At 44.3% G+C, this 26,083-nt stretch overlaps 1 protein-coding gene across 2 annotated transcripts; it reads left to right on the top strand.

Annotated features, from left to right (window-relative positions):
* The first annotated feature begins 531 nt into the window (after positions 1-531).
* Positions 532-25,975, top strand: LOC124043584 (solute carrier family 2, facilitated glucose transporter member 1-like). Of its 2 annotated transcripts, none has more exons than XM_046362320.1 (11): positions 532-908; positions 1,381-1,522; positions 12,939-13,040; positions 13,328-13,488; positions 19,610-19,850; positions 20,533-20,695; positions 21,936-22,123; positions 22,579-22,683; positions 22,787-22,885; positions 23,061-23,264; positions 23,406-25,975. In XM_046362320.1, the coding sequence occupies exons 2-11, from the start codon at positions 1,508-1,510 to the stop codon at positions 23,682-23,684; spliced, it is 1,557 nt and encodes a 518-aa protein (XP_046218276.1). In that variant the 5' UTR covers positions 532-908; positions 1,381-1,507; the 3' UTR covers positions 23,685-25,975. The 2 variants fall into 2 exon arrangements, with proteins under 2 accessions (XP_046218276.1, XP_046218275.1); XM_046362319.1 differs by having other exon boundaries at positions 532-918.
* Positions 25,976-26,083: the final 108 nt, after the last annotated feature.

Genomic DNA, 26,083 nt, shown 5'->3' with positions numbered 1-26,083 from the left:
TAATGGGACACTATGTAAGTGAGCATCTTTATTTTGATCTCAATATAATAGAAAACGAATGCTTTATTTATTAGGCCTATGGTCTGCATAATTACCAAGAGCTTCTCTCTTTATTTGGGAACATCACCTACAATGTAACAATTTATGAACAATAATTGTTTCATTCTGCTTGTTCACGTTGACTGAATAACCCTGAGTCATGGGCTACTGTCACTATTCTCACACTGAGTCATGGGCTACTGTCACTATTCTCACACTGAGTCACGAGATTTCTGACAGCCATGTGACGTGATACCCATAACAGTTATTCAATTTCAGTCCCACTGCTTGAGAACAATATACGGGAGGCAATTTATGCAGCATATATTATACACATATTCTACAACTTCAACCATTTAAACAAATATTAAATGGAGGAATAGCTCGAACGGAAGAGCATACAAACGGATGGATCCTCATCAGTATCGCGGACGGTTGCCAGGCGCGTGATACATTGCTTTGGTACTGGGGCAGCGTTGCATCAGCAGCATCCGTCATCAGCTGATCACTCTCAAGGTCTCCTTCGCAGAGCATCATGGGGAGGACACTGGAACCGCTGGTTCTATCCGGGGACCGCTACATCCCCTACAACTAAACCAACGTTGGTTCACCATCAGCACCATAATAGGAGACCCACGTCAAAAAGAGGTCACGCAGAGAGCATCTCGTTTTTCATAGGTTGTTAGGAGCTGGACTAAGTCCTCAAAGGGAAACGTGCGGATTGTCGCGCATCCACTCCACAAACCTGAGCTATATGAAACGAATAACGAAGACATTTGCAAGGGACTTTGTTTTAATAGTATTCTACCGCATTGGTGCCAGTTGAATCGTGGAGGGCGGGAGAGGAATAGCACGACTGGTCACGACAGGTGAATTGCGGTAAATTGCTTGTTTTAAACTATTATATGACATCTAGGGCATTGCTGACATACCGTCTGTATAAAATATTGATTAGTAGGTCAAGAATTAGTGCCTTTATAGTAGCTTTTGGCCGTTTAAGAAGTGTGGGAATCACTCTATTTGACCGCAAAGTCTACGTTTTGCTTTTCATAGAACAGTGATTTTTCTAGCGAAGTATAAATATATTGTTTTTGCTGCCATCGGATTCCTCTATTAGCTCAATACGCATAAAACAAATCAATTGAATAGAATCGTAAACAAATGAAGACATTGCAATCTATTAAGACGTTAGAAAGTATGCTATCAGGATATACAATTATTCAACTTGTTATTTTAGGGCTACTTCAGTTCAATTCATAAAAGCAACAGGGCAACGTTTGTTTACAACTGTGATCAGATTCAGCACCAAGGACAACGTCTTATCAGTTCCTTATTTTGCAGGCTGCCGCTTTCAAGACTGTGCCGTGCTTTTCCACCTGAAGATCTTTTCTCTTGTCCTCTTGTCCTGTTTGTCATCTTCTCATCAAGAGCTGCTATTTGTTAGTGAATATCTATCTATTCACTGAAGATGGTGGAGGAGGAGGTACGTTCTGCCCCCTAATTCAACCCTGTAGACAGAGTAGCAATCTATGCTGCTGTTATTATATGCTGACCATGCACTACTCACAAGTACTATACTTTTGACCATACAATGTGTGGCCCCTCAAAAGGTGCCTAAACCTTTGCATTCCTACAATCCATCAATTTTTTCCAATTCTGTTGCATGCGGTCAGAATGTCATATGACTGTTCAAAACCTACTTCATGGTGGTGGGCGTTGTGCTGTATGATGCTGTATATCAGTGAGTCATGTTCTACGCTGAGCTTCCCTGAGCCATACAGCACCTTCCGAAAGTACTCACACCCCTTGACTTTTTCCACATGTTGTTGTGTTAACAGCCTGAATTTAAAATGGATTCAATTGAGATTTTGTGTCACTGGCCTACACAAAATACCCTATCATTTACAAATGAATAAATCATGAAAAGCTGAAATGTCTTGAGTGAATAAGTATTCAACCCCTTTATTATGGCAAGCCTAAATAAAGTTCAATGTGCTTAACTAGACACATAATACGTGGCATGGACTCACTCTGTGTGCAATAATAGTGTTTAGCGTGATTTTTGAATGACCACCTCGATCTCTGTACACCACACGTACAATTATCTGCAAGGTCCCTCAGTCAAGCAGTGCATTTCAAACACTGATTCGACCACAAAGACCAGGGAGGTTTTCCAATGCCTCGCAAAGAATGGCACCTATTGGTAGATGGGTAAAAATAAAAAAGCAGACATTGAATATCCCAGAATATTCTAAACATGCATCCTGTTTGCAACAAAGCACTAGTGAAACAACGACCAACTTGACAGAGCTTGAACAATTGGTAAATATTGTACAATCCAGGTGTGCAAGGCTCTTAGAGACGTATGCAGAAAGACTCCAAGGTGTAATCGCTGCCAAAGGGAATTCTAAAATGTATTTGTCATGCAGGTGAAAGAGGACCCAAAAGCGACTTGGCGAAAACAGAGTCTTTAATCCAGTAAAGTAAATACAATCAAAAAACACAACTTTCACTCGAAATGACGAGGACAAACTGGAGACTCGATCTTGAACAGCAGGTGAACAGCAGGTTGCCTCGGGAAGGCACTTGAACCAAACAGACTCAGACACCTGCTCACCACGCAGCATCTGAGGAAAACACGACACGACAGGGCGATACACAAACACAGCACGGTGAATTCTAGACAAGGAACCGACAGGGCAGAAACGAATAACAAGGAGAGAAATAGGGACTCTAATCAGGGAAAAGGATCGGGAACAGGTGTGGGAAGACTAAATGATTGATTAGGGGAATAGGAACAGCTGGGAGCAGGAACGGAACGATAGAGAGAAGAGAGAGCGGGAGAGTGAGAGAGGGAGGGGGAGAGAGAGGGATAGAAAGAGGGAAAGAACCTAATAAGACCAGCAGAGGGAAACGAATAGAAGGAGAAGAACAGGGACAAGGCATGATAATCAATGACAAAACATGACAGTATTGTGTCGGGGGTGTGAACACTTATGTGAATGAGATATTTGTGTGTTTAAATGTTCAAAACATTTGCACAAAGTTATAAAAACACGTTTTCACTTTTTGTCGTCATGGTGTCATGTTTGTCATTTATTGTCATGTCTTGTCCCTGTGCTCCCCATGCTATTCGTTTCCCTCTGCTGGTCTTGTTTGGTTCTATCCCTCTCTCTCCCCCTCCCTCTCTCACTCTCTCGCTCTCTCTTCCCTCTGTCGTTCCGTTCCTGCTCCCAGCTGTTCCTATTCCCCTAATCATCATTTAGTCTTCCCACACCTGTTTCCGATCCTTTCCCCTGATTAGACTCCCTATTTATTCCTTTGTGATCCGTTCCTGTTCCGTCGGTTCCTTGTTTTGTATTCCATGCAGTAATTGCGTTTCGCCCTGTCCTGTCGTGTTTTTTTGCCGTGATTGTGTATCACCCTGTCCTGTCGTGTTTTGTGCCTTCTTCAGACGCTGCGTGTGAGCAGGTGTCTCAGTTGACTACGGCCTGCGCCTACCCGGCGACCTGCAGTCTGTGGCCGCTTCTCCAGTTGTTTTCCCCTCTACTATCTAGAGGATTTCAGTTATTCGGTTTTGAGCATTAATAAACTCTGTTTCTGTTAAGTCGCGTTTGGGTCCTCCTTCACCTGCATAACAGAAGGAACCGACCAAGGAATGGACCCAGCGACTTCAGACGCTCGTTACACTGCCGTCGAGATCCAAGGAGCCATGCTCGGCAGACACGAGCAGGAATTGTCTGCTGCTCGCCATGCCGTGGAGAACCTGGCCGCTCAGGTTTCCGACCTCTCTGGACAGTTCCAGAGTCTACGTCTCGTGCCACCTGTTACTTCCTGGCCTGCCGAGCCTCCAGAACCTAGGGTTAATAACCCACCTTGCTACTCCGGGCAGCCCACTGAGTGCCGCTCCTTTCTCACGCAGTGTGAGATTGTGTTCTCTCTCCAACCCCACACATACTCTAGAGAGAGAGCTCGGGTTGCTTACGTCATTTCACTCCTTACTGGCCGGGCTCGAGAATGGGGCACAGCTATCTGGGAGGCAAGGGCTGATTGCTCTAACAGATTCCAGAACTTTAAAGAGGAGATGATTCGGGTTTTTGACCGTTCAGTTTTTGGTGGGGAGGCTTCTAGGGCCCTGGCTTCCTTATGCCAAGGTGAACGGTCCATAACGGATTATTCCATTGAGTTTCGCACTCTTGCTGCCTCTAGTGAGTGGAACGAGCCGGCGCTGCTCGCTCGTTTTCTGGAGGGACTCCACGCAGTGGTTAAGGATGAGATTCTCTCCCGGGAGGTTCCATCAGATGTGGATTCTTTGATTGCTCTCGCCATCCGCATAGAACGACGGGTAGATCTTCGTCACCGGGCTCGTGGAAGAGAGCTCGCATCAACGGTGTTTCCCTGCTCCGCATCGCAACCATCTCCCTCCTCTGGCTTTGAGACTGAGCCCATGCAGCTGGGAGGGATTCGCATCTCGAATAAGGAGAGGGAACGGAGGATCACCAACCGCCTGTGCCTCTATTGCGGAGTTGCTGGACATTTTGTTTATTCATGTCCAGTAAGAGGCCAGAGTCCATCAGTAAGCGGAGGGCTACTGGTGAGCGCTACTACTCAGGTCCCTTCATCTAGATCTTGTACTACTATGTCGGTCCATCTACGCTGGACCGGTTCGGGTGCTACATGCAGTGCTTTGATTGACTCTGGGGCTGAGGGTTGTTTCATGGACGAAGCATGGGTTCGGAAACATAACATTCCTTTCAGACCGTTAGACAGGCCTACGCCCATGTTTGCCTTAGATGGTAGTCATCTTCCCAGTATCAAATTTGAGACACTACCTTTAACTCTCACAGCTCTTACTTCTGTCAAGACGTGTTTTAAGTGGTCCGGTTCCGCCCAGGGAGCTTTTGATCTTCTAAAAGAACGTTTTACGTCCGCTCCTATCCTCGTTACTCCTGACGTCACTAGACAATTCATTGTCGAGGTTGACGCTTCAGAGGTAGGCGTGGGAGCCATTCTATCCCAGCGCTTCCAGTCTGACGATAAGGTTCATCCGTGCGCTTATTTTTCTCATCGCCTGTCGCCATCTGAGCGCAACTATGATGTGGGTAACCGTGAACTGCTCGCCATCCGCTTAGCCCTAGGCGAATGGCGACAGTGGTTGGAGGGGGCGACCGTTCCTTTTGTCGTTTGGACAGACCATAAGAACCTTGAGTACATCCGTTCTGCCAAACGACTTAATGCCCGTCAAGCTCGTTGGGCGTTGTTTTTCGCTCGTTTCGAGTTTGTGATTTCTTACCGTCCGGGTAGCAAGAACACCAAGCCTGATGCCTTATCCCGTCTGTTTAGTTCTTCTGTGGCTTCTACTGATCCCGAGGGATTCTTCCTTATGGGCGTGTTGTCGGGTTGACAGTCTGGGGAATTGAAAGACAGGTTAAGCAAGCACTCACGCACACTGCGTCGCGCGCTTGTCCTAGTAACCTCCTTTTCGTTCCTGTTTCCACTCGTCTGGCTGTTCTTCAGTGGGCTCACTCTGCCAAGTTAGCTGGTCATCCCGGTGTTCGAGGCACTCTTGCGTCTATTCGCCAGCGCTTTTGGTGGCCGACTCAGGAGCGTGACACGCGCCGTTTCGTGGCTGCGTGTTCAGACTGCGCGCAGAAGAAGTCTGGTAATTTTTTTCTGCTTCTGCTCCTGGTCTTGCTGGGTCTCAGTCTGTTCCCTGCCATCGCATCTCTCCTGTTCTTGTCCCTGCCCTTGCTGTGTCTCAGTCTGTCCCTAGTTCTCATTTTTTTTTTTAGAGTAGTACCCTAGTTTCCCTTTTTATCGTTTTTCGTTACGGTCCTGAGGAGAGGAGTTGGGTTCTTTCTCGGGACGTGCTGGACCGTTTGATCTATGATTTCCTCCGTTGCCGCCAGTGTTCCTCCTCGAGAGCGCCAGGAGGCGCTCGGTGAGTGGGGGGGGTACTGTCATGTTTGTCATTTATTGTCATGTCTTGTCCCTGTGCTCCCCATGCTATTCGTTTCCCTCTGCTGGTCTTGTTTGGTTCTATCCCTCTCTCTCCCCCTCCCTCTCTCACTCTCTCGCTCTCTCTTCCCTCTGTCGTTCCGTTCCTGCTCCCAGCTGTTCCTATTCCCCTAATCATCATTTAGTCTTCCCACACCTGTTTCCGATCCTTTCCCCCTGATTAGACTCCCTATTTATTCCTTTGTGATCCGTTCCTGTTCCGTCGGTTCCTTGTTTTGTATTCCATGCAGTAATTGCGTTTCGCCCTGTCCTGTCGTGTTTTTTGCCGTGATTGTGTATCACCCTGTCCTGTCGTGTTTTGTGCCTTCTTCAGACGCTGCGTGTGAGCAGGTGTCTCAGTTGACTACGGCCTGCGCCTACCCGAAGCGACCTGCAGTCTGTGGCCGCTTCTCCAGTTGTTTTCCCCTCTACTATCTAGAGGATTTCAGTTATTCGGTTTTGAGCATTAATAAACTCTGTTTCTGTTAAGTCGCGTTTGGGTCCTCCTTCACCTGCATAACACATGGGGTATTGTGTGTAGATGGGTGAAGAAAAAAACAACTATTTAATCTATTTTTAATTCAGGCTGGGAAAAAAAGTGGAATAAGTCAAGGGGTATGAATACTTTGTAAAGGCACTGTAGGATTGAACAGTTCGATTACTGTTCTATGAGTAATAGGTTCCAGAATGAGCTTTAATGTAATGGACGTTTATCGTGCAATAGACTATGGCATACACTTCTAATCATTCATCTCTGCTATTGACATAATGAACAAACCCAAGGTCTTTTGAAGCTCAGCCTATGTTGTGGTACTAGATATACAGCCAAAGCTAATCAACTCATCAATACAATTTGGCCCCAGTGTCTTTCAGTACATGAGTGGGTTTGATTGGTTCTCTCACAGTAGGTTAATGAGATAAGAGTGAACGGTTCAGTGAATGGCTCAAAAAGAGAGAGAGAGAGAGAGATAGAGAGATAGATAGATAGATAGATAGATAGTCTTTTCCCTCCCACAATGCATTGGTGCAAGGAGCAGCAATGCCATGTTTTATCGCTGTGTGTTTTGGTCTATTTTAGCGAGTGTCAATTTAACGGTAACCTTCAGGCAGTTGTTATGAAAATGAGGAAGAGACAGAAATAGTCTTGGAGCGAGAGGGCTATGGAAGAAGTCGTGTGTCTGTCATTAGAAACAGGGAGGGGGGGAAGAGGAGGAAATAGATGCAGTCTGGGATGGGGTTATGAAATAAGTCGTGTGTTACATCATTAGAAAAGAGAGCGATGGGAACACAAAGAGGAAAAGAGAGATGGAGCCCCGAGACAGAATTGGAGTGTACAGTTCACTAAGGTCAGATGAATAAGTTCCACTTCTGTGACTCTGAAAAGGACTACTACCCTGTTGAATTCTTATTTTTATCTGAGTGTTGCTCACTTTGAAAACAACCCCATTTACTAGGCTACTAGCACAAAGTTACATTGTACACATACCCGAGGTATGACCGTGTGTAATCGTGATAAAAAAATCAAGTTCAGCATTTGGCTGGGCTGAAAAGGAAGACCTCTTTTAACACAGTCCTATTTTACGACTTATCTCTTATCCCGACTCTTTCGATATTGATACAATAATTGTACAAATCATGAGAATTTTACACATTTTGAATGCATCTCAAGGCTGCTTATTTCTACTGAGTCATTGTGACTTTACAGGCGGCGAAGGGGGGTAGAGAGAAGAGAGAGGGGGAGTGGTGGAAGGTGAACTTCAGGATATAAACAGAGTGAGAGGAGGGAGGGAAGAGAGAGAGAGAGGGATAGAGGGAGGGACTGGGTTTGGCGGAGGCCATAGTGTTTAGCTCGTTTGTTTACAGTGTGTTAAAATAGCACAGACTGTCACATTGTACGTTTTTGCGGACACATGCTTTGTCTTGTGACACATCCCTGCCTACTTCAGTTTCTATTTTTCGTTGGGATTTCCGGATAGTTCCTCTATTGAATTGCCACCATCACTTTGGGAGACCTTCCCGTCCAAACACACACATACAAAACACAGAAAATAAATGCCATCTAAATATGTTTGGAAATCTGTCATATGGTGGAAGAGAAAATGTAATCCAGTAGGAGAAGAGGTGACAGGACAATGTTTATAATGGACCAGAATTGCATCATTCAACTATAGTTAGATATAAGGTGATATGAAGATCAAATAAATGACACTGATGCCAAGAACATTTTTTATCTTATATTTCATTGCATTCAAAAATTTGGGGGTGTCATTAGCGTTTCCTACACAAGTCCCTCACGTCTCTGTCATCTCTTCTCGCACAGACTGAGGCTCACATACGGACTCAACACCGCCTCAACAGCGAGCTCTAGAGGTGGACCGAAGGGCACCTAAGCCGCGAGGGAAGGTCGACCCAGTATCATATAACCTCTAACAATATGCCTTCTCAGCAGTGTCTCTGCATAGTGTTCCATATTACTGGATTCAGCAGAAAAGACCCAGAGCTTGATTTATGTGGCCTTCAACGAGTTTCATTTGAGATCTGGCTACAGGGTCAATTAAGGATACAGTCAAATATAAATAGCCTACATTTTGGTACCCAGCATATAGCCATATTTATATGCATACGACTATAAAGTGGTCTGCTAATGTTATAATGTATCTAGCAGATCTCAGCATGTCTTTAAAGACTGGGGAAATACCTTTTGTATGGAAATGTGCCCGACCCTTCTCCATGAAGGTGGGGGAACTCCTTAGACCCAAATAACTATAGACCTATATCAGTAACCTGTTCAATAGCAAAATTCTATGAGAAATGAATATATTCCCAAATGTCTTAGTACCCTGATGACTTTAATTTGACACTTTTTAAAAATCTGTCTTTAGACCCACCCATTCCACTACTACAGCATTAGTGAATCATACACATGATATACCTTCTTAATCTGACCAAGGCAAACTAACTGGTGCCATCTTTCTGGTTTATCCAAAGCATTGGATTTAGTCGATCATCTTACTAGGAAAACTTCAAAACCTTGGTTTCACTAACAGATCACTAAACTGGTTCCATGCGTATCTCAGCCATGGAAAACAATGTGTTTTCATGGACGGACACAAGACGCAACTTTTTGTACTCAGTATAGGTGTACTTCAAGGCTCCTTCTTTTCTCTGTATTCATAAATGAATGGCATCTAATTGTTTTGAAGAGACATGTTCACTTCCACGCGGACGATGAAGTGCTCTATATAACCAGGTTCAAATATTTTGCGGATACAAGCAACTCTCCCAAGATGATTTTAACACTTTACAAAAATGATTTCTAGCAAATCATTTAGTGGTTGTATTGAAGACAAGTCCCATATCATACCTTTTGGTACACGGCAAAGAATAAACTCCACAGCTAGCAATTTCAAAACTCATGCAAGTGATGGAACGATGCTTGAAAATGTGGATGGTTTAAAATATCTAGGTTTGAGGATAGATTCTGAATGATCTTTTGGAAAGCGTATTGATGATTTTTGAAAAAGAATGAACTCTAATAAGCTTCGGGTTACTCTACAGATCGAAGAATTGTTTTACTGTATCTGTTAGAAAGACCTTAGTAACCCAATTGCTGCAACCGATCCTAGACTATGGGGACATTATCCATCGGAAAACACGACCAAAACCTGACTTTGCAAATCAGAATTCATGTATCACAATCTTTGCAGATTCTTCCTTGGATGCTATTGTAAGACACATCATTGCACAATGTATGAATCACTAAATTGGCTCTCACTCCGAAACAGAAGACAATCGGTACCGATTTATTTTTACACGTGTCATCTTAAAGGTCCTTGTATATATTAAGGAACACCTAACTTTACAAGACTCACACTACGTTTTTTTTGCCAACAGCAGCAATTGCAAATTCCAAGGGTACATCATGGGGTTAGAGTAAGGTCTTTCAGATACAAAGACCCAACTGACTGACGAGTCATTTACCGAGAGAAATCAGGGCATTAAAATAACACAGTGAATTTAAGAAAAGCCCTTTTTCAAATGTTAAGAACAAACTGTTTTTTTTTTTAACTAATACAAACATCACCATGTGAAGAAATTTGTAAATATGTACAGTACCGTTCAAAGGTTTGGACACACCTACTCATTCCAGGGGTTTTCTTTATTTTAAAAAAAACTTTTTATACATTGTTGAATAATAGTGAAGACATCAAACTATGAAATAACACATATGGAATCATGTAGTAACCAAAAAAAGTGTTAAACAAATCCAAATATATTTTATATTTGAGATTCTTCAAAGTAGCCACCCTTTGCCTTGATGATAGCTTTGCACACTCTTGGAATTCTCTCAACCAGCTTCATGAGGTAGTCACATGGAATGCATTTCAATTCACAGGTGGAATTTCTTTCCTTCTTAATGCGTTTGAGCCAATTAGTTGTGTTGTAATGAGGTATGGTTGGTATACAGAAGATAGCCCTATTTGGCAAAAGACCAAGTCCATATTACGGCAAGAACAGCTCAAATAAGAAAAGAGAACGACAGTCCATTGTTACTTTAAGACGTGAAGGTCAGTCAATGCGTAAAATTCCAGCGCAGTCGCAAAACCATCAAGCGCTATGATGAAACTGGCTCTCATGAGGACCGCCACAGGAATGGAAGAAGTTCATGAGAGTTACCAGTCTCATAAATTGCAGCCCAAATAAATGCTTCACAGAGTTCAAGTAAAAGACACATCTTAACATCAACTGTTGAGAGGAGACTACGAGAATCAGGCCTTCATGGTCTAATTGCTGCAAAGAAACCACTACTAAAGGACACCAATAATAAGAAGAGACTTGCTTGGGCCAAGAAACACGAGCAATGTTTCAGATTTGCACTGTGTCTTTGTGAGATGCAGAGTAGCTGAATGGGTGATCTCTGCATGTGTGGTTCGCACCGTGAAGCATGGAGGTAGAGGTGTGATGGTGTGGGGGTGCTTTGCTGCTGACAGTGTCAGTGATTTATTTCGAATTCAAGGCACACTTAACTAGCATAGCTACCACAGCATTCTGCAGCGATACGCCATCCCATCTGGTTTGCGTTTATTGGGACAATCATTTGTTTTTCAAGAGGACAATGACTCAACACACCTCCAGGCTGTGTAAAATCTATTTAACCAAGAAGGAGGGTGATGGAGTGCTGCATCAGATGACCTGTCCTCCACAATCACCCAACCTCAACCCAATTGAGATGGTTTGGGATGATTTGGATCGCAGAGTGAAGGAAAAGGAGCCAACAAGTGCTCAGCATATGTGGGAACTCCTTCAAGACTGTTGGAAAAGCATTCCAGATGAAGCTGTTTGAGAGAATGCCAAGATTGTGCAAAGCTATCATCAAGGCAAAGGGTGGCTACTTTGAAGGATCTCAAATATACAATATGTTTTGATTTGTTTATCACTTTTTTGATTACTACATGATGTGTTATTTCATAGTTTTGATGTCTTCGCTATTATTCTACAATGTAGAAAATATAAAAAATAAAGAAAAACCCTGGAATGAGTAGGTGTGTCCAAACTTTTGACTGGGACTGTTGAAGAAGTTAATGCTGGCCAACACTGATTATTGTTGCATTAACTCTACACTGGCGCCAGTTTCTTTTGCCAAGTACACATTTTGCACAGGAATGACAAAAGCCCCATTGATGGAGGAGGGTAAAATCCTTGTCATTGGCAACAGTCACGCAGTCCCATCCAACCTATAAGATCACAACTAAGCACATTTCATAACCCTGATCTGGGCTCTTCACTATTTGTGGCTCGATGGTGCTAAACATAGGCCTTTCCTTCTAGCCTGACCGTAATTATCCTTGTTATGGTACCACAATAATAGACCTAACAGCTTTGGGATCTTTTTGGAACACCAGATAAGTGTTATGCTGCCATCTGAACATTTCTCTGGAGACACCAGTTTGAGGGGGAGCGCGGTTCTACCTCTGTCTGTCTGTATGACTCATCCTCCTTCTACCGTATTTGTTTAATGAATAAGGTGTGTCCAAACGTTTGACTGGGACTGTATGCATGTGCAGTATATATTATAGGGACTGAATTGTGTTAGTTGTATTAGTAGTTGTAGCAGTAGTCTTTATTAGTTCTAAGCCTATTCGTAGTTGTATGCTGTTTGTTATGCTGTTAATGTACGTTTTAGTTTGGTATTACTATTTCATTGCTATTGTTATTAGACAGCAGTTGCCATATTATTCTGTCTACTTCTATTATTCTGTATTGTTAATTTTTTTTGTTTTTTTTGGGGGGGGGGGGGGGGGGTTGGGGACACTTGAAAACAAGATGGTGCATCTCAAGAGATTTCATCCTGCAAACATTTTTATGAAAAGTAATTATGCAGTAGTGGTAGAGGTTGAGAGTAGAGTAAAGGTGGTTTGGTGAACTACGCTCACATGATGCGCGCAACCTCCTCTGAGACCTCAGGAAGTGTAGGCTTTACCTCAGTATTAATACTGTTTTAAGACGGCTTGGGTTTGACACCTGGCCAGAGACATTATAATATCTTAACCTGTAATTCTGTATGATGTCATTTACAGACAGTGCATGTAGAACAGTACTAATGTCTCTGCTCTGACAGTGTTTTAGTTTTACACTATATGGGCTCTTAATCAGAATGTACTGCCATTAACCCAGGGGCACAACTTTGGTTATAGAAGTGGGTGGGGCCAAAAAGGTAATAAAAATAAATGAAACAATTGGTCGGATAAGCACCCCAAACAGCCTACCTGACCGCTCGTGGGCATCCACATGGTCCTAAAGCACACCGTTGCCTCGTTTTGTATCACATTCAAAAATGCTATTTCAATTTCCCCTGCATAAATCCATAATAACACACACTCTCCCCATTCTGTCTCTAACAGAAAAAGCAGGTGACAGGATACCTCCTGTTCTCCCTGGCCACTGCAGTCATTGGCTCGCTGCAGTTTGGCTACAACACAGGGGTCATTAATGCACCTGAACAGGTTTGTAGGCTAATTATGTGTTTTCTTATAACAGTGAAAGCATGTGTGGGATTTGGTTTTGTTAAACTTTACATTGCTTAATAACTTTCCATTATGCTTGTCGATATTGTACTACTGATTTGTTTTCCACAGTGCTTCATCAAGCGCTAAATCAAGACGTTGTATCTTGGTAATGCTTCATATCTGATCTTTTTCTCTCCCTCCCTCTCATTTGATTTATTCTCTATCTCTCTGTCTCACTGTCTCTCTGTCTCTCTCTCTCTCTCTCTCTCTCTCTTTCTGCTCAGAAACTGCGGGCCTTCTTCAATAACACATGGATGGAGAGGTATGCCGAGCCCATCAAACCAGGAACGTGCACCATTGTGTGGAGCTTGTCGGTGGCCATCTTTAGTGTGGGCGGCATGGTGGGCTCCTTCAGCGTCGGAGTGATGGCAGACAGATTTGGGAGGTGAGTGGTGTGTTATGCAGGTGAATGAGGACCCAAAAGCGACTTGGCAAAAACAGAGTCTTTAATCCAGTTTAAGGAAATAGCAATACTCCTAGACAAATCGGAGCGGTAAATAAAGCATTAAAAACAATTCCACTCGTAATCACGAGAACTGACTGGAGACTCGATAATAAACTGCAGGTTGCCTCGGGAAGGCACTTGACCGTAGCAGACTCAGACACCTGCTCACCATGCAGCATCTGAGGGAAACACGACACGACAGGGCGATACAAAGACACAGCACGGTGAACAATAAACAAGGATCCGACAGGACAGAAACGGAAAACAAGGGGAGAAATAGGGACTCTAATCAGGGGAAAAGATAGGGAACAGGTGTGGGAAGACTAAATGATTGATTAGGGGAATAGGAACAGCTGGGAGCAGGAACGGAACGATAGAGAGAAGAGAGAGAGAGAGGGAGAGAGAAAAAGAGAAACGAACAGAAGGAAAAGCAAAATGACAAGACAATATAAGACAAAACATGACAGTACCCCCCCCACTCACCGAGCGCCTCCTGGCGCACTCGAGGAGGAATCCTGGCGGCAACGGAGGAAATCATCAATCAGTGAACGGTCCAGCACGTCCCGAGACGGAACCCAACTCCTCTCCTCAGGACCGTAACCCTCCCAATCCACTAAGTATTGGTGACCCCGTCCCCGAGAACGCATGTCCATGATCCTACGTACCTTGTAAATAGGTGCGCTCTCGACAAGGACGGGAGGGGGGGGAGGGAAGACGAACGGGGGTGCGAAGAAAGGGCTTGACACAGGAGACATGGAAGACAGGATGGACGCGACGAAGATGTCGCGGAAGAAGCAGTCGCACAGCGACAGGATTGACGACCTGGGAGACACGGAACGGACCAATGAACCGCGGAGTCAACTTACGAGAAGCTGTCGTAAGAGGAAGGTTGCGAGTGGAAAGCCACACTCTCTGGCCGCAACAATACCTAGGACTCTTAATCCTACGTTTATTGGCGGCTCTCACAGTCTGTGCCCTGTAACAGCAAAGTGCAGACCTCACCCTCCTCCAGGTGCGCTCACAACGTTGGACAAACGCTTGAGCGGAGGGAACGCTGGACTCGGCAAGCTGGGATGAGAACAGAGGAGGCTGGTAACCCAGACTACTCTGAAACGGAGATAACCCGGTAGCAGACGAAGGAAGCGAGTTGTGAGCGTATTCTGCCCAGGGGAGCTGTTCTGCCCAAGACGCAGGGTTTCTGAAAGAAAGGCTGCGTAGTATGCGACCAATCGTCTGATTGGCCCTCTCTGCTTGACCGTTAGACTGGGGATGAAACCCGGAAGAGAGACTGACGGACGCACCAATCAAACGACAGAACTCCCTCCAAAACTGTGACGTGAATTGCGGACCTCTGTCTGAAACGGCGTCTAACGGGAGGCCATGAATTCTGAACACATTCTCGATGATGATTTGTGCCGTCTCCTTAGCGGAAGGAAGTTTAGCGAGAGGAATGAAATGTGCCGCCTTAGAGAACCTATCGACAACCGTAAGAATCACAGTCTTCCCCGCAGACAAAGGCAGACCTGTAATGAGGTCTAGGGCGATGTGAGACCATGGTCGAGAAGGAATGGGGAGCGGTCTGAGACGACCGGCAGGAGGAGAGTTACCTGACTTAGTCTGCGCGCAGTCCGAACAAGCAGCCACGAAACGGCGCGTGTCACGCTCCTGAGTCGGCCACCAAAAGCGCTGGCGAATAGAAGCAAGAGTGCCTCGAACACCGGGATGACCAGCTAACTTGGCAGAGTGAGCCCACTGAAGAACAGCCAGACGAGTGGAAACAGGAACGAAAAGAAGGTTACTAGGACAAGCGCGCGGAGACGCAGTGTGCGTGAGTGCTTGCTTAACCTGTCTTTCAATCCCAGACTGTCAACCCGACAACACGCCCATAAGGAAGAATCCCCTCGGGATCAGTAGAAGCCACAGAAGAACTAAAAAGACGGGATAAGGCATCAGGCTTGGTGTTCTTGCTACCCGGACGGTAAGAAATCACAAACTCGAAACGAGCGAAAAATAACGCCCAACGAGCTTGACGAGCATTAAGTCGTTTGGCAGAACGGATGTACTCAAGGTTCTTATGGTCTGTCCAAACGACAAAAGGAACGGTCGCCCCCTCCAACCACTGTCGCCATTCGCCTAGGGCTAAGCGGATGGCGAGCAGTTCGCGGTTACCCACATCATAGTTGCGTTCAGATGGCGACAGGCGATGAGAAGAATAAGCGCAAGGATGAACCTTATCGTCAGACTGGAAGCGCTGGGATAGAATGGCTCCCACGCCTACCTCTGAAGCGTCAACCTCGGCAATGAATTGTCTAGTGACGTCAGGAGTAACGAGGATAGGAGCGGCCGTAAAACGTTCTTTTAGAAGATCAAAAGCTCCCTGGGCGGAACCGGACCACTTAAAACACGTCTTGACAGAAGTAAGAGCTGTGAGAGGGGCAGCAACTTGACCGAAATTACGAATGAAACGCCGATAGAAATTAGCGAAACCTAGAAAGCGCTGCAACTCGACACGTGACCTTGGAACGGGCCACTCACTGACAGCTTGGACCTTAGCGGAATCCATCTGAATGCCTTCAGCGGAAATAACGGAACCGAGAAAAGTAACGGAGGAGACATGAAAAGAACACTTCTCAGCCTTCACGTAGAGACAATTCTCTAAAAGGTGCTGGAGAACACGTCGAACGTGCTGAACATGAATCTCGAGTGACGGTGAAAAAATCAGGATATCGTCAAGGTAGACAAAAACAAAGATGTTCAGCATGTCTCTCAGAACATCATTAACTAATGCCTGAAAAACAGCTGGCGCATTGGCGAGACCAAACGGCAGAACCCGGTACTCAAAATGCCCTAACGGAGTGTTAAACGCCGTTTTCCACTCGTCCCCCTCTCTGATGCGCACGAGATGGTAAGCGTTACGAAGGTCCAACTTAGTAAAGCACCTGGCTCCCTGCAGAATCTCGAAGGCTGATGACATAAGGGGAAGCGGATAACGATTCTTAACCGTTATGTCATTCAGCCCTCGATAATCCACGCAGGGGCGCAGAGTACCGTCTTTTTTCTTAACAAAAAAAAACCCCGCCCCGGCCGGAGAGGAAGAAGGCACTATGGTACCGGCGTCAAGAGACACAGACAAATAATCCTCGAGAGCCTTACGTTCGGGAGCCGACAGAGAGTATAGTCTACCCCGAGGAGGAGTGGTCCCCGGAAGGAGATCAATACTACAATCATACGACCGGTGAGGAGGAAGGGAGTTGGCTCGGGACCGACTGAAGACCGTGCGCAGATCATGATATTCCTCCGGCACTCCTGTCAAATCGCCAGGTTCCTCCTGAGAAGTGGGGACAAAAGAAATGGGAGGGATGGCAGACATTAAACACTTCACATGACAAGAAACGTTCCAGGATAGGATAGAATTACTAGACCAATTAATAGAAGGATTATGACATACTAGCCAGGGATGACCCAAAACAACAGGTGTAAAAGGTGAACGAAAAATCAAAAAAGAAATAGTCTCACTGTGGTTACCAGATACTGTGAGGGTTAAAGGTAGTGTCTCAAATCTGATACTGGGAAGATGACTACCATCTAAGGCGAACATGGGCGTAGGCTTGTCTAACTGTCTGAAAGGAATGTCATGTTTCCGAGCCCATGCTTCGTCCATGAAACAACCCTCAGCCCCAGAGTCTATCAAGGCACTGCATGTAGCACCCGAACCGGTCCAGCGTAGATGGACCGACATAGTAGTACAGGATCTAGATGGAGAGACCTGAGTAGTAGCGCTCACCAGTAGCCCTCCGCTTACTGATGAGCTCTGGCTTTTACTGGACATTAATTGACAAAATGTCCATCAAATCCGCAATAGAGGCACAGGCGGTTGGTGATCCTCCGTTCCCTCTCCTTAGTCGAGATGCGAATACCTCCCAGCTGCATGGGCTCAGTCTCTGAGCCAGAGGAGGGAGATGGTTGCGATGCGGAGCAGGGAAACACCGTTGACGCGAGCTCTCTTCCACGAGCTTGGTGACGAAGATCTACCCGTCGTTCTATGCGGATGGCGAGAGCAATCAAAGAGTCCACACTGGAAGGAACCTCCCGGGAGAGAATCTCATCTTTAACCACTGCGTGGAGTCCCTCCAGAAAACGAGCGAGCAGCGCCGGCTCGTTCCAGTCACTAGAGGCAGCAAGAGTGCAAAACTCTATAGAGTAATCCGTTATGGATCGATCACCTTGGCATAGGGAAGCCAGGGCCCTAGAAGCCTCCCTACCAAAAACTGAACGGTCAAAAACCCGAATCATCTCCTCTTTAAAGTTCTGGTAATTGTTTGAACAATCAGCCCTTGCCTCCCAGATAGCTGTGCCCCACTCTCGAGCCCGGCCAGTAAGGAGTGAAATGACGTAAGCAACCCGAGCTCTCTCTCTAGAGTATGTGTTGGGTTGGAGAGAGAACACAATATCACACTGGGTGAGAAAGGAGCGGCACTCCTTGGGCTGCCCGGAGTAGCAAGGTGGGTTATTAACCCTAGGTTCCGGAGGCTCGGCTGACCAGGAAGTAACAGGTGGCACGAGACGAAGACTCTGGAACTGTCCAGAGAGGTCGGAAACCTGAGCGGCCAGGTTCTCCATGGCATGACGAGCAGCAGACAATTCCTGCTCGTGTCTGCCGAGCATGGCTCCTTGGATCTCGACGGCAGTGTTACGAGCGTCTGTAGTCGCTGGGTCCATTCTTTGGTCGGATCCTTCTGTTATGCAGGTGAATGAGGACCCAAAAGCGACTTGGCGAAAACAGAGTCTTTAATCCAGTTTAAGGAAATAGCAATACTCCTAGACAAATCGGAGCGGTAAATAAAGCATAAAAACAATTCCACTCGTAATCACGAGAACTGACTGGAGACTCGATAATAAACTGCAGGTTGCCTCGGGAAGGCACTTGACCGTAGCAGACTCAGACACCTGCTCACCACGCAGCATCTGAGGGAAACACGACACGACAGGGCGATACAAAGACACAGCACGGTGAACAATAAACAAGGATCCGACAGGACAGAAACGGAAAACAAGGAGAGAAATAGGGACTCTAATCAGGGGAAAAGATAGGGAACAGGTGTGGGAAGACTAAATGATTGATTAGGGGAATAGGAACAGCTGGGAGCAGGAACGGAACGATAGAGAGAAGAGAGAGAGAGAGGGAGAGAGAAAAAGGGGAACGAACCTAAAAAGACCAGCAGGGGGAAAACGAACAGAAGGAAAAGCAAAATGACAAGACAATATAAGACAAAACATGACATGGTGACCCCAGTATTCACCTATTTCACGCCGATGCCATTCTTCACTAACTATCGATAGTTTTCTAATGTTCACATTTTGGAACAGGGTAGGAAGTGAAGTTTTCAATGCAAAAACCAAAATGTTTGACTTGTAAATTAAAAACCACTGCACCTTCACACACTGTAACAATATTATTTGAGCCAGCATACTTAGAATAACATTTCTAGCCCATTGTCAATCATCTTCCCTGATGAGAAAAAAACACACACACCTTTATTAGCTACCCACACGTATTGTCTATGGCAGAACAATCAGCTGTGAATAACGTTTCTTGAGCGGGGCAGCAGGTAGCCGGGGCAGCAGAGCGTTGGACTTGTAACCGAAAGGTTGCAGGATTGAATCTCCGAGCTGACAAGGTAATAATCTGTTGTTCTGCCCCTGAACAAGGCAGTTAACCCACTGTTCCTAGGCCATCATTGAAAATAAGAATTTGTTCTTAACTGACTTGCCTTGTTAAATAAAGGTATAAAATAAAATTGACAGTTTTGGGATTTTTATCCTAGGAGTGAATTTGGTCACTCTTCAGTTCTGGTTCTCTGCCTTTCCTTGGTCTGTTTCTGCCTCTGCTACACTGCAGGAACCAATGAGGCTCCAAGGAATCAGTGGAGAGTGGTTCGAATGGTTGCTCTGTTTCCTCCTCCCTCTACATCTTAACCTCTATCTGTCTATCTCTTACTCTGTGCAACACTTTGTCTCTGAAGCCTCCAATCTGTGTGTGTCTCTGGGTATTGGGATAAAGGAAATTGTCCATGTTCCTGGTCAACATCCTGGCTGTGTTCGGAGGCCTCCTCATGGGTTTCTCCACCATTTGCTCCTCCTATGAGATGGTCATCGCTGGACGCCTCGTCATTGGCCTCTTCTGCGGCCTCTTTACCGGCCTTACGCCCATGTATGTGGGGGAGCTGTCCCCCACCCCTCTCCGAGGCGCCTTCGGCACCTTGCACCAGCTGGGCGTGGTGATTGGCATCCTGGTGGCTCAGGTCGGTCCTCGATGGCAGCCATCTTGATTTTCTGTCCTTTAACATAGGAATAGTCTAAACACGTACCTTACCATACCATGTCTTTGCTTATGATACTGGGAATAAAGTCCCCATGTAAGAATATTCTGTTTAATGTGTGGAAGTATTATTTTATGCAGTGATGTAGTTAAAAACAAACAACCATGATTGCCGTTCGGGGAGAATAAAGTTACGCTCCCTAATGCCTGTGTAAAATAAAAAAAGATGCCTAAACGGCGTTTACTTCCGTTTACCCTCCATTACACCACTGCTTATATGATTAAGTCGTAACTGGCAGACATTCTGATTTACTTGTCTCTTAACATTGGAGTAATATCTTTTTCAAATTATTTTCTCATTATTCAAATGATTTAATGAGTATTAAATGAGTTTTTAATGAGCGACTACATCTTGCTCTAGGAATACAATTAGTAATATTCCTCCCCTTCATTTTCTCCCATACACTGTCATGAAACCTTCTCCAATTTGAATCCCTTTATAGAACTGCCATAGTTGAATCCTATCTACCATAGTGTATATCCATCCCATCAGTGCTTCCAATCCCATCAATGTACAGCATATTCCATTAATGTTTGCATGTAAACTGCGAATGAAACATTACTGGTAGTAAAGTTAATCCTACTTAAACCTCTCTGTGTTGTAGATCTTTGGTTTGGAGTCTCTGCTGGGGTCGGACAAGCTGTGGCCTCTGCTGCTGGCACTGACGGTCATCCCGGCCGTGCTGCAGTGTATCCTGCTGCCCTTCTGTCCTGAGAGCCCTCGCTTCCTCCTCATCAACCAGAACAAGGAGGAGCAGGCCCGCAAAGGTGGGTGCTCCAAACCATAGAAACCATCAAATTGTTGGGGTTTGAGGTGCTTTGCACATTCTAGTAATTATATTTCTATGCTCGAAATGCAGTCATTTACTCTGGTTCGTCAGGAACTCTGATTTGTCAGGAAGATAAATGGAAAGGCTTTCATTTTTAGCTCCTATTTTAGCTTGTATGTACCTGGTATGGTGTCTATTTGCAGATAAATTACGTAGTGAGCTTTTCATGCATAACAGTGTCTAGGGTTTACTGAGAATGGTGCGACAAACAAAACATCCGGTCTGCGGCAGTCCTGTGGGCAAAAACATTTAAATAAAAAAGGGGGAAAAAAGATTGATAACGTTATGTAAGAACTGGCTCTACCATGGACAGATACTGAACAAACAACAACAACGCAGGCAGGTTTTAATGTTGGTGCTATGATCGCTAGTCTGCTTGACAATGTACACAACGGATGTGTTAAAGGTCCAATGCAGTCATTTAATAGAAAAAACGATTTGTCTACCCAATTGGTAATTACAGTCTTGTCCCATCGCTGCAACTCCCGTACGGATTCGGGAGAGGAAAAGGTCGAGAGCCATGTGTCCTCCGAAACACGATCCCGCCAAGCCGCACTGCTCGCTTAACCTGGAAGCCAGTCGCACCAATGTGTAGGATTTTATATCAATATCAAATAAGTTCTGGGTAACAACTAAGTACCATACTATGATTGTTTTAAATGAAAATGGTCAAAAAGAAACCAAAAATAGCTTCTTATCAAAGAGCAATTTCTCAGCAATAATTTTGTTACGACTATCTGGGTGTGGTCTGCGTGGGGAGGGGAAACTTGTATTGGCATAGAGGTTTGGAGCTCTCTTTCTTATTAGTCTATTAACTAATTGACCGCATGATGATGTCACCAAGCAGACCAAAACTCAATCCCACTAAAACAGCCTGAAATTCCAGGCATTTTTTTCTAGCTCTTACACTAAAAGGGCATTATCATCATCAACATTTATAGTGTGGAAATATATATAAAACACAGGAAAATCACATTTTTGACTGCACCGGGCCTTTATAGATGTCTTATGCACCTAACATATTTCAATATTTTCTTGAACATATTGTCATTGGTTGACTTTCTAGTTACCTAATGATTTCACAAATACAATCTCTCCTTTTACAACTTGTATGTCCTTTACTCTCCATCGTGGTGTCACTTATCTGTCCCTCTCACTCCACCGGTTTCTCCCCCCAGCCCTGGTGCGTCTGCGTGGCACAGAGGATGTGAGTAAAGACATGCAGGAGATGAAGGAGGAGAGTTCCAAGATGGCCATGGAGAAGAAAGTGACCATCCTCGAGCTGTTCCGCACCGCAGCCTATCGGCAGCCGCTCCTCATCGCCGTCATGCTCCACCTCTCCCAGCAGCTCTCCGGAATCAATGCTGTGAGTGAACTATGACTCCCAGGGGGCCACAGTACAAACACATTCTAATTCATTTAAGTGCCACCAAGGATATCTCAGAGGACAGCCTAACAATACAGGGTCGTATTCACTAGGCACGAAACAGCGGAAAAAAGCAGAGACAGAGACTATCTGCTACGGTGTGCCCTTATGAAGATGACCCGACCTTCATACAGAGAGAAACTGCAGCTGCCTATGCATAGTTGAATGGCAGGTGCATTCAACCTGCCTTATATTCTCAATGATTGCATGTTTGGGAGATTTGTTTGTATTGTTCAATGGATTAAACATGATTTAACGGGCGTACGGCAACTCCACAGTGTAACAGTGTGATAAAAAGACCACTTTGATAAGATGTGGCTACCTATTCATAGATCATGGCTTTGCTGCAGATCAAGAACATAATCCTATTGTCTCCCTCCCCCAACCCTGTTCAGGTGTTCTACTATTCAACTGGTATCTTTGAGTCAGCCGGTGTCACCCAACCCATTTATGCCACTATTGGAGCAGGAGCTGTTAACACTGTCTTTACAGTGGTATCTGTACGTATAACATGCTGCATGTGTTACAGTAGTGTTTATTGAGTTTTTATGTGAATGTAATGTATGTTTACTGTAAGGTAACTTCTTTCTCTGTTTTTGTCAGCTCTTCCTGGTCGAGAGGGTGGGACGAAGGACTTTGCATCTCGTCGGATTGGCCGGAATGGCCATCAGTGCCCTGCTCATGACTATTGCCCTCCTGTTGGTGGGTGTCAGTTTCTATTGGTTGTCATTCAACATAACAGATATGTCATTAATTACAGTAATTCAGTTTCATTGCTATTATTGATCACAATCTCCATTTCCTTTCTCTCTATCTCCCTCCCTCCCTCCCTTTCTTCCTTCCTTCCTTCCTTACCTCCCTCCCTCCCTCTGAGTAGAAGGGCTACTCGTCTCTGAGCTACCTGAGCATCGGGGCAGTGTTTCTGTTCGTGGCCATGTTTGAGATGGGGCCTGGACCTATCCCATGGTTCATAGTGGCAGAGCTCTTCTCCCAGGGTCCGCGGCCGGCCGCCATAGCCGTGGCCGGCTGCTGCAACTGGACCGCCAACTTCCTGGTGGGAGTCAGCTTCCCCAAACTGGAGGTGTGAGAGGTTTCTCTAGGTTTCCCATTAGGGGCGAATTCTAACTTTCACTTAAGTAAACACTTCACATAGTCATACAGTGAATCATTAGAATAATTAGACTTCCACTCTTTTTCTCTCTCTTTGTTTGTAATTCTGTAGGAGCTGTGCGGGCCATACGTCTTTATCATCTTCATGATCTTACTCATCTTCTTCTTCATCTTCACCTTCATCAAAGTCCCAGAAACAAAGGGCAAGACCTTTGACGAGATCGCCCGCGAGTTTGGCGGGGCCCCCCCGCCCCCCACCACCTCTGTGGAAGCTCCTCCCACTAGTAGCAGCGTAACACTTCCTGCCTCGCCCATCAAGGAGAAGGTCCCATTGGTGGGAGCGGCAGCAGCAGAGGATAAGTCCATCTCAACTGTACAGGCGAGCTTGTAGAACCCTGTGTCAGGTCGAGGGTTAAATGTCAGGTGTTTGGGGTCAGCAGGTTCAAAAACAGATACAAGCTTAATTCTTTGGGAGTTCAGGTACATGGGGATGAGTGATTGAGGTGACGGGAAATATACTTTTCGTGTACATGGAAAGCCACAATGCACACTTATTTTGGTGGAATACGGTAGCTAGGATTTCTTTCATGTGTAATATCTTCTTGGAAGTGTTCTCAATTTATAGGTCAAAACTATTATTGAATTGTTTTGCCTTTTACTGAGTGCATCATAATTTGAAGAGCAAAGTGGGCCTAGTCAAAACAAACAACCTCAATAGTGTTTCTAGTTAATAGTAGTTTTAATAGTAAAACTGTAGATTAGGGTCAATTGCATTGGTTTGCTTTCTTGGTTTAGAAATAGCTTTTTTAAATAACCCAATAATCCCAGAATGATCATACTTGGCATTTTCTTTCAACAGATATATTCGTGATCAAAATGATATGCTTTTACCCTATATTCAATGTAAGAATCCACTGATAAAGAATCACATTTGGATGGTTGATGAAGTAAGAGAGTACATCTTTCACTTTAACTTAAGCTGCACCGTATTAACCAAATAGAAATCAATTAAAACTCCACAATAGCTAATATACTCTTTAAAAAACACTTTAAGGCAAATGAATTAACATAAGTAATCATTTGATAAATATTTACCTGAGGGAGTGCTTTTACAGCTAGCCTATTAGAAAAATACTTTAGGATAGCGTAGAATTGCATTTAACTATATTGACTAAGGCGACTGCAATAGAGGTTTCAAGTGAAAAAGGATGAAACTTTATATAAAGGATGGGTAACATGAATAAAGATAGTTATTTTGGATATTAGATTATAATAGATTATGATATGTGTTGTGATGTTATGAACTTGGATTCGATTAGAATCAACCATAGATAACAAAGGACTCTATGGTATTGAGTGCAATTTTGAATTTTTCTGCAGTGAGAGCATTCAGTAAAAAAAAGAAGGAATATAAAATTGTGACGGTTGTCTATTCAATGTGGATTTGAAATACCACAATAGTTGTGACCAAATGTGAGGATTTGTGCAAAATTGCTTTTTAATTACTCTACTTTGTGACCATTTGTCTGACAATTACCATGTGGAAAATTTTTAAAAATAGTAATTTGTTTAAAGATTTCATTGTATAGATAGAGTCGATAAATGTTTATTTTTTTGTGGTTGTGTAAAAGATATGTAGTAAATTTTGCTCCAAGCGCAATCACTATTTATTTTGCTCAGAAAGATGACACAGGGTCATGGCTTGGTTCCGTATTAATATAATATATGGTGGATATATGATATGTGTTGCACTGGGGAAAATACATTCCTTTGATGGTAGTGTTCAGTATTTGACCTCTACTCTTAGGAGAAAACGTTATTCAGTGGCTGCACTCCCTCACTACTGTTAACAAGACTGCAATACTGTACTAACTCAACCATACCCAGCTACCATATGCACATTCACTTACTGTACACAGTTAGGAGAGTATTTATTTGTAAATATGTATTTCAGAAATAATATTTATATGTTGAATGTGTACTTGTTCTGACTTATGGGGTGCCCATCATCCAATGAGTGAACAACTATTTAGATTTGTTTCCTAGTAATACGCTGAAGCATTGAGACACAATTGCTCTATTAACTTTGTGGTTAAAGTATTATTTATGTCAAAATATACACTGGAAATAAAACCAGTTTCCTTACCACTGCTCCACAACAGTGCTTCCCTCATCCTCCCCCTCTTCCACTTTCCACTTGCCATCCACTTGCTTAGTATACACCTAAAAAAAGTGTTTATTTGTATTTTTTAGGATTGTGTCCTCTATTGTCACAGATATCTATTCCAATTGACTTCAGAAAACCATGTTGTTTTGAAATGGGGTTTTACCCATGCTGTTGGTATTGCTATTAATGTCGATTTTGTCCATGGCCTTTGTTTCATGGCCTTCCGTTTGCTTTGAGTGATCGTGTTTATGAGGTCCATGTTTCGGCTGTTTATTTGCTCCGCCTCTTCAGCACCTTTCAGCTAATGTGTACCGTATGTGTCTGTGAACACATTCTTCCTGCTTCTAAAGTCGTGTACTCTTATTCTCCATAAGGCACCAAACAAAGGGCATTTAAGCAATGTCTATAGTCTCTGCCATAAAGAATTGAAATGAAAATGTATGAAATAATCCATGTTGGTATTGAATTTAAAAAATGTGGTCATATTAATATTTCAAGATCATGCGAAGTGCAGATAATGGTCCTGTATTGGGAAAATGTATCACACAAACAGTATAAATCTGGCTATAACAATAGCTTTTGAGAAAATGAAACATTACATCAAACATGCACCCTCATATGTT

Source organism: Oncorhynchus gorbuscha, linkage group LG09 (genome assembly GCF_021184085.1).
Source record: "Oncorhynchus gorbuscha isolate QuinsamMale2020 ecotype Even-year linkage group LG09, OgorEven_v1.0, whole genome shotgun sequence".
NCBI classification, from domain to species: domain Eukaryota; kingdom Metazoa; phylum Chordata; class Actinopteri; order Salmoniformes; family Salmonidae; genus Oncorhynchus; species Oncorhynchus gorbuscha.
This window is presented reverse-complemented; position numbering and strand designations above follow the sequence as displayed.

What these genes read in the sequence shown, in the direction of transcription:
- LOC124043584 (XM_046362320.1), top strand. An exon ending in TCATTAATGCACCTGAACAG is followed by an intron (nt 13,041 to 13,327) that starts GTTTGTAGGCTA and finishes CTTTCTGCTCAG; the next exon opens with AAACTGCGGGCCTTCTTCAA. An exon ending in TCAGCTTCCCCAAACTGGAG is followed by an intron (nt 23,265 to 23,405) that starts GTGTGAGAGGTT and finishes GTAATTCTGTAG; the next exon opens with GAGCTGTGCGGGCCATACGT.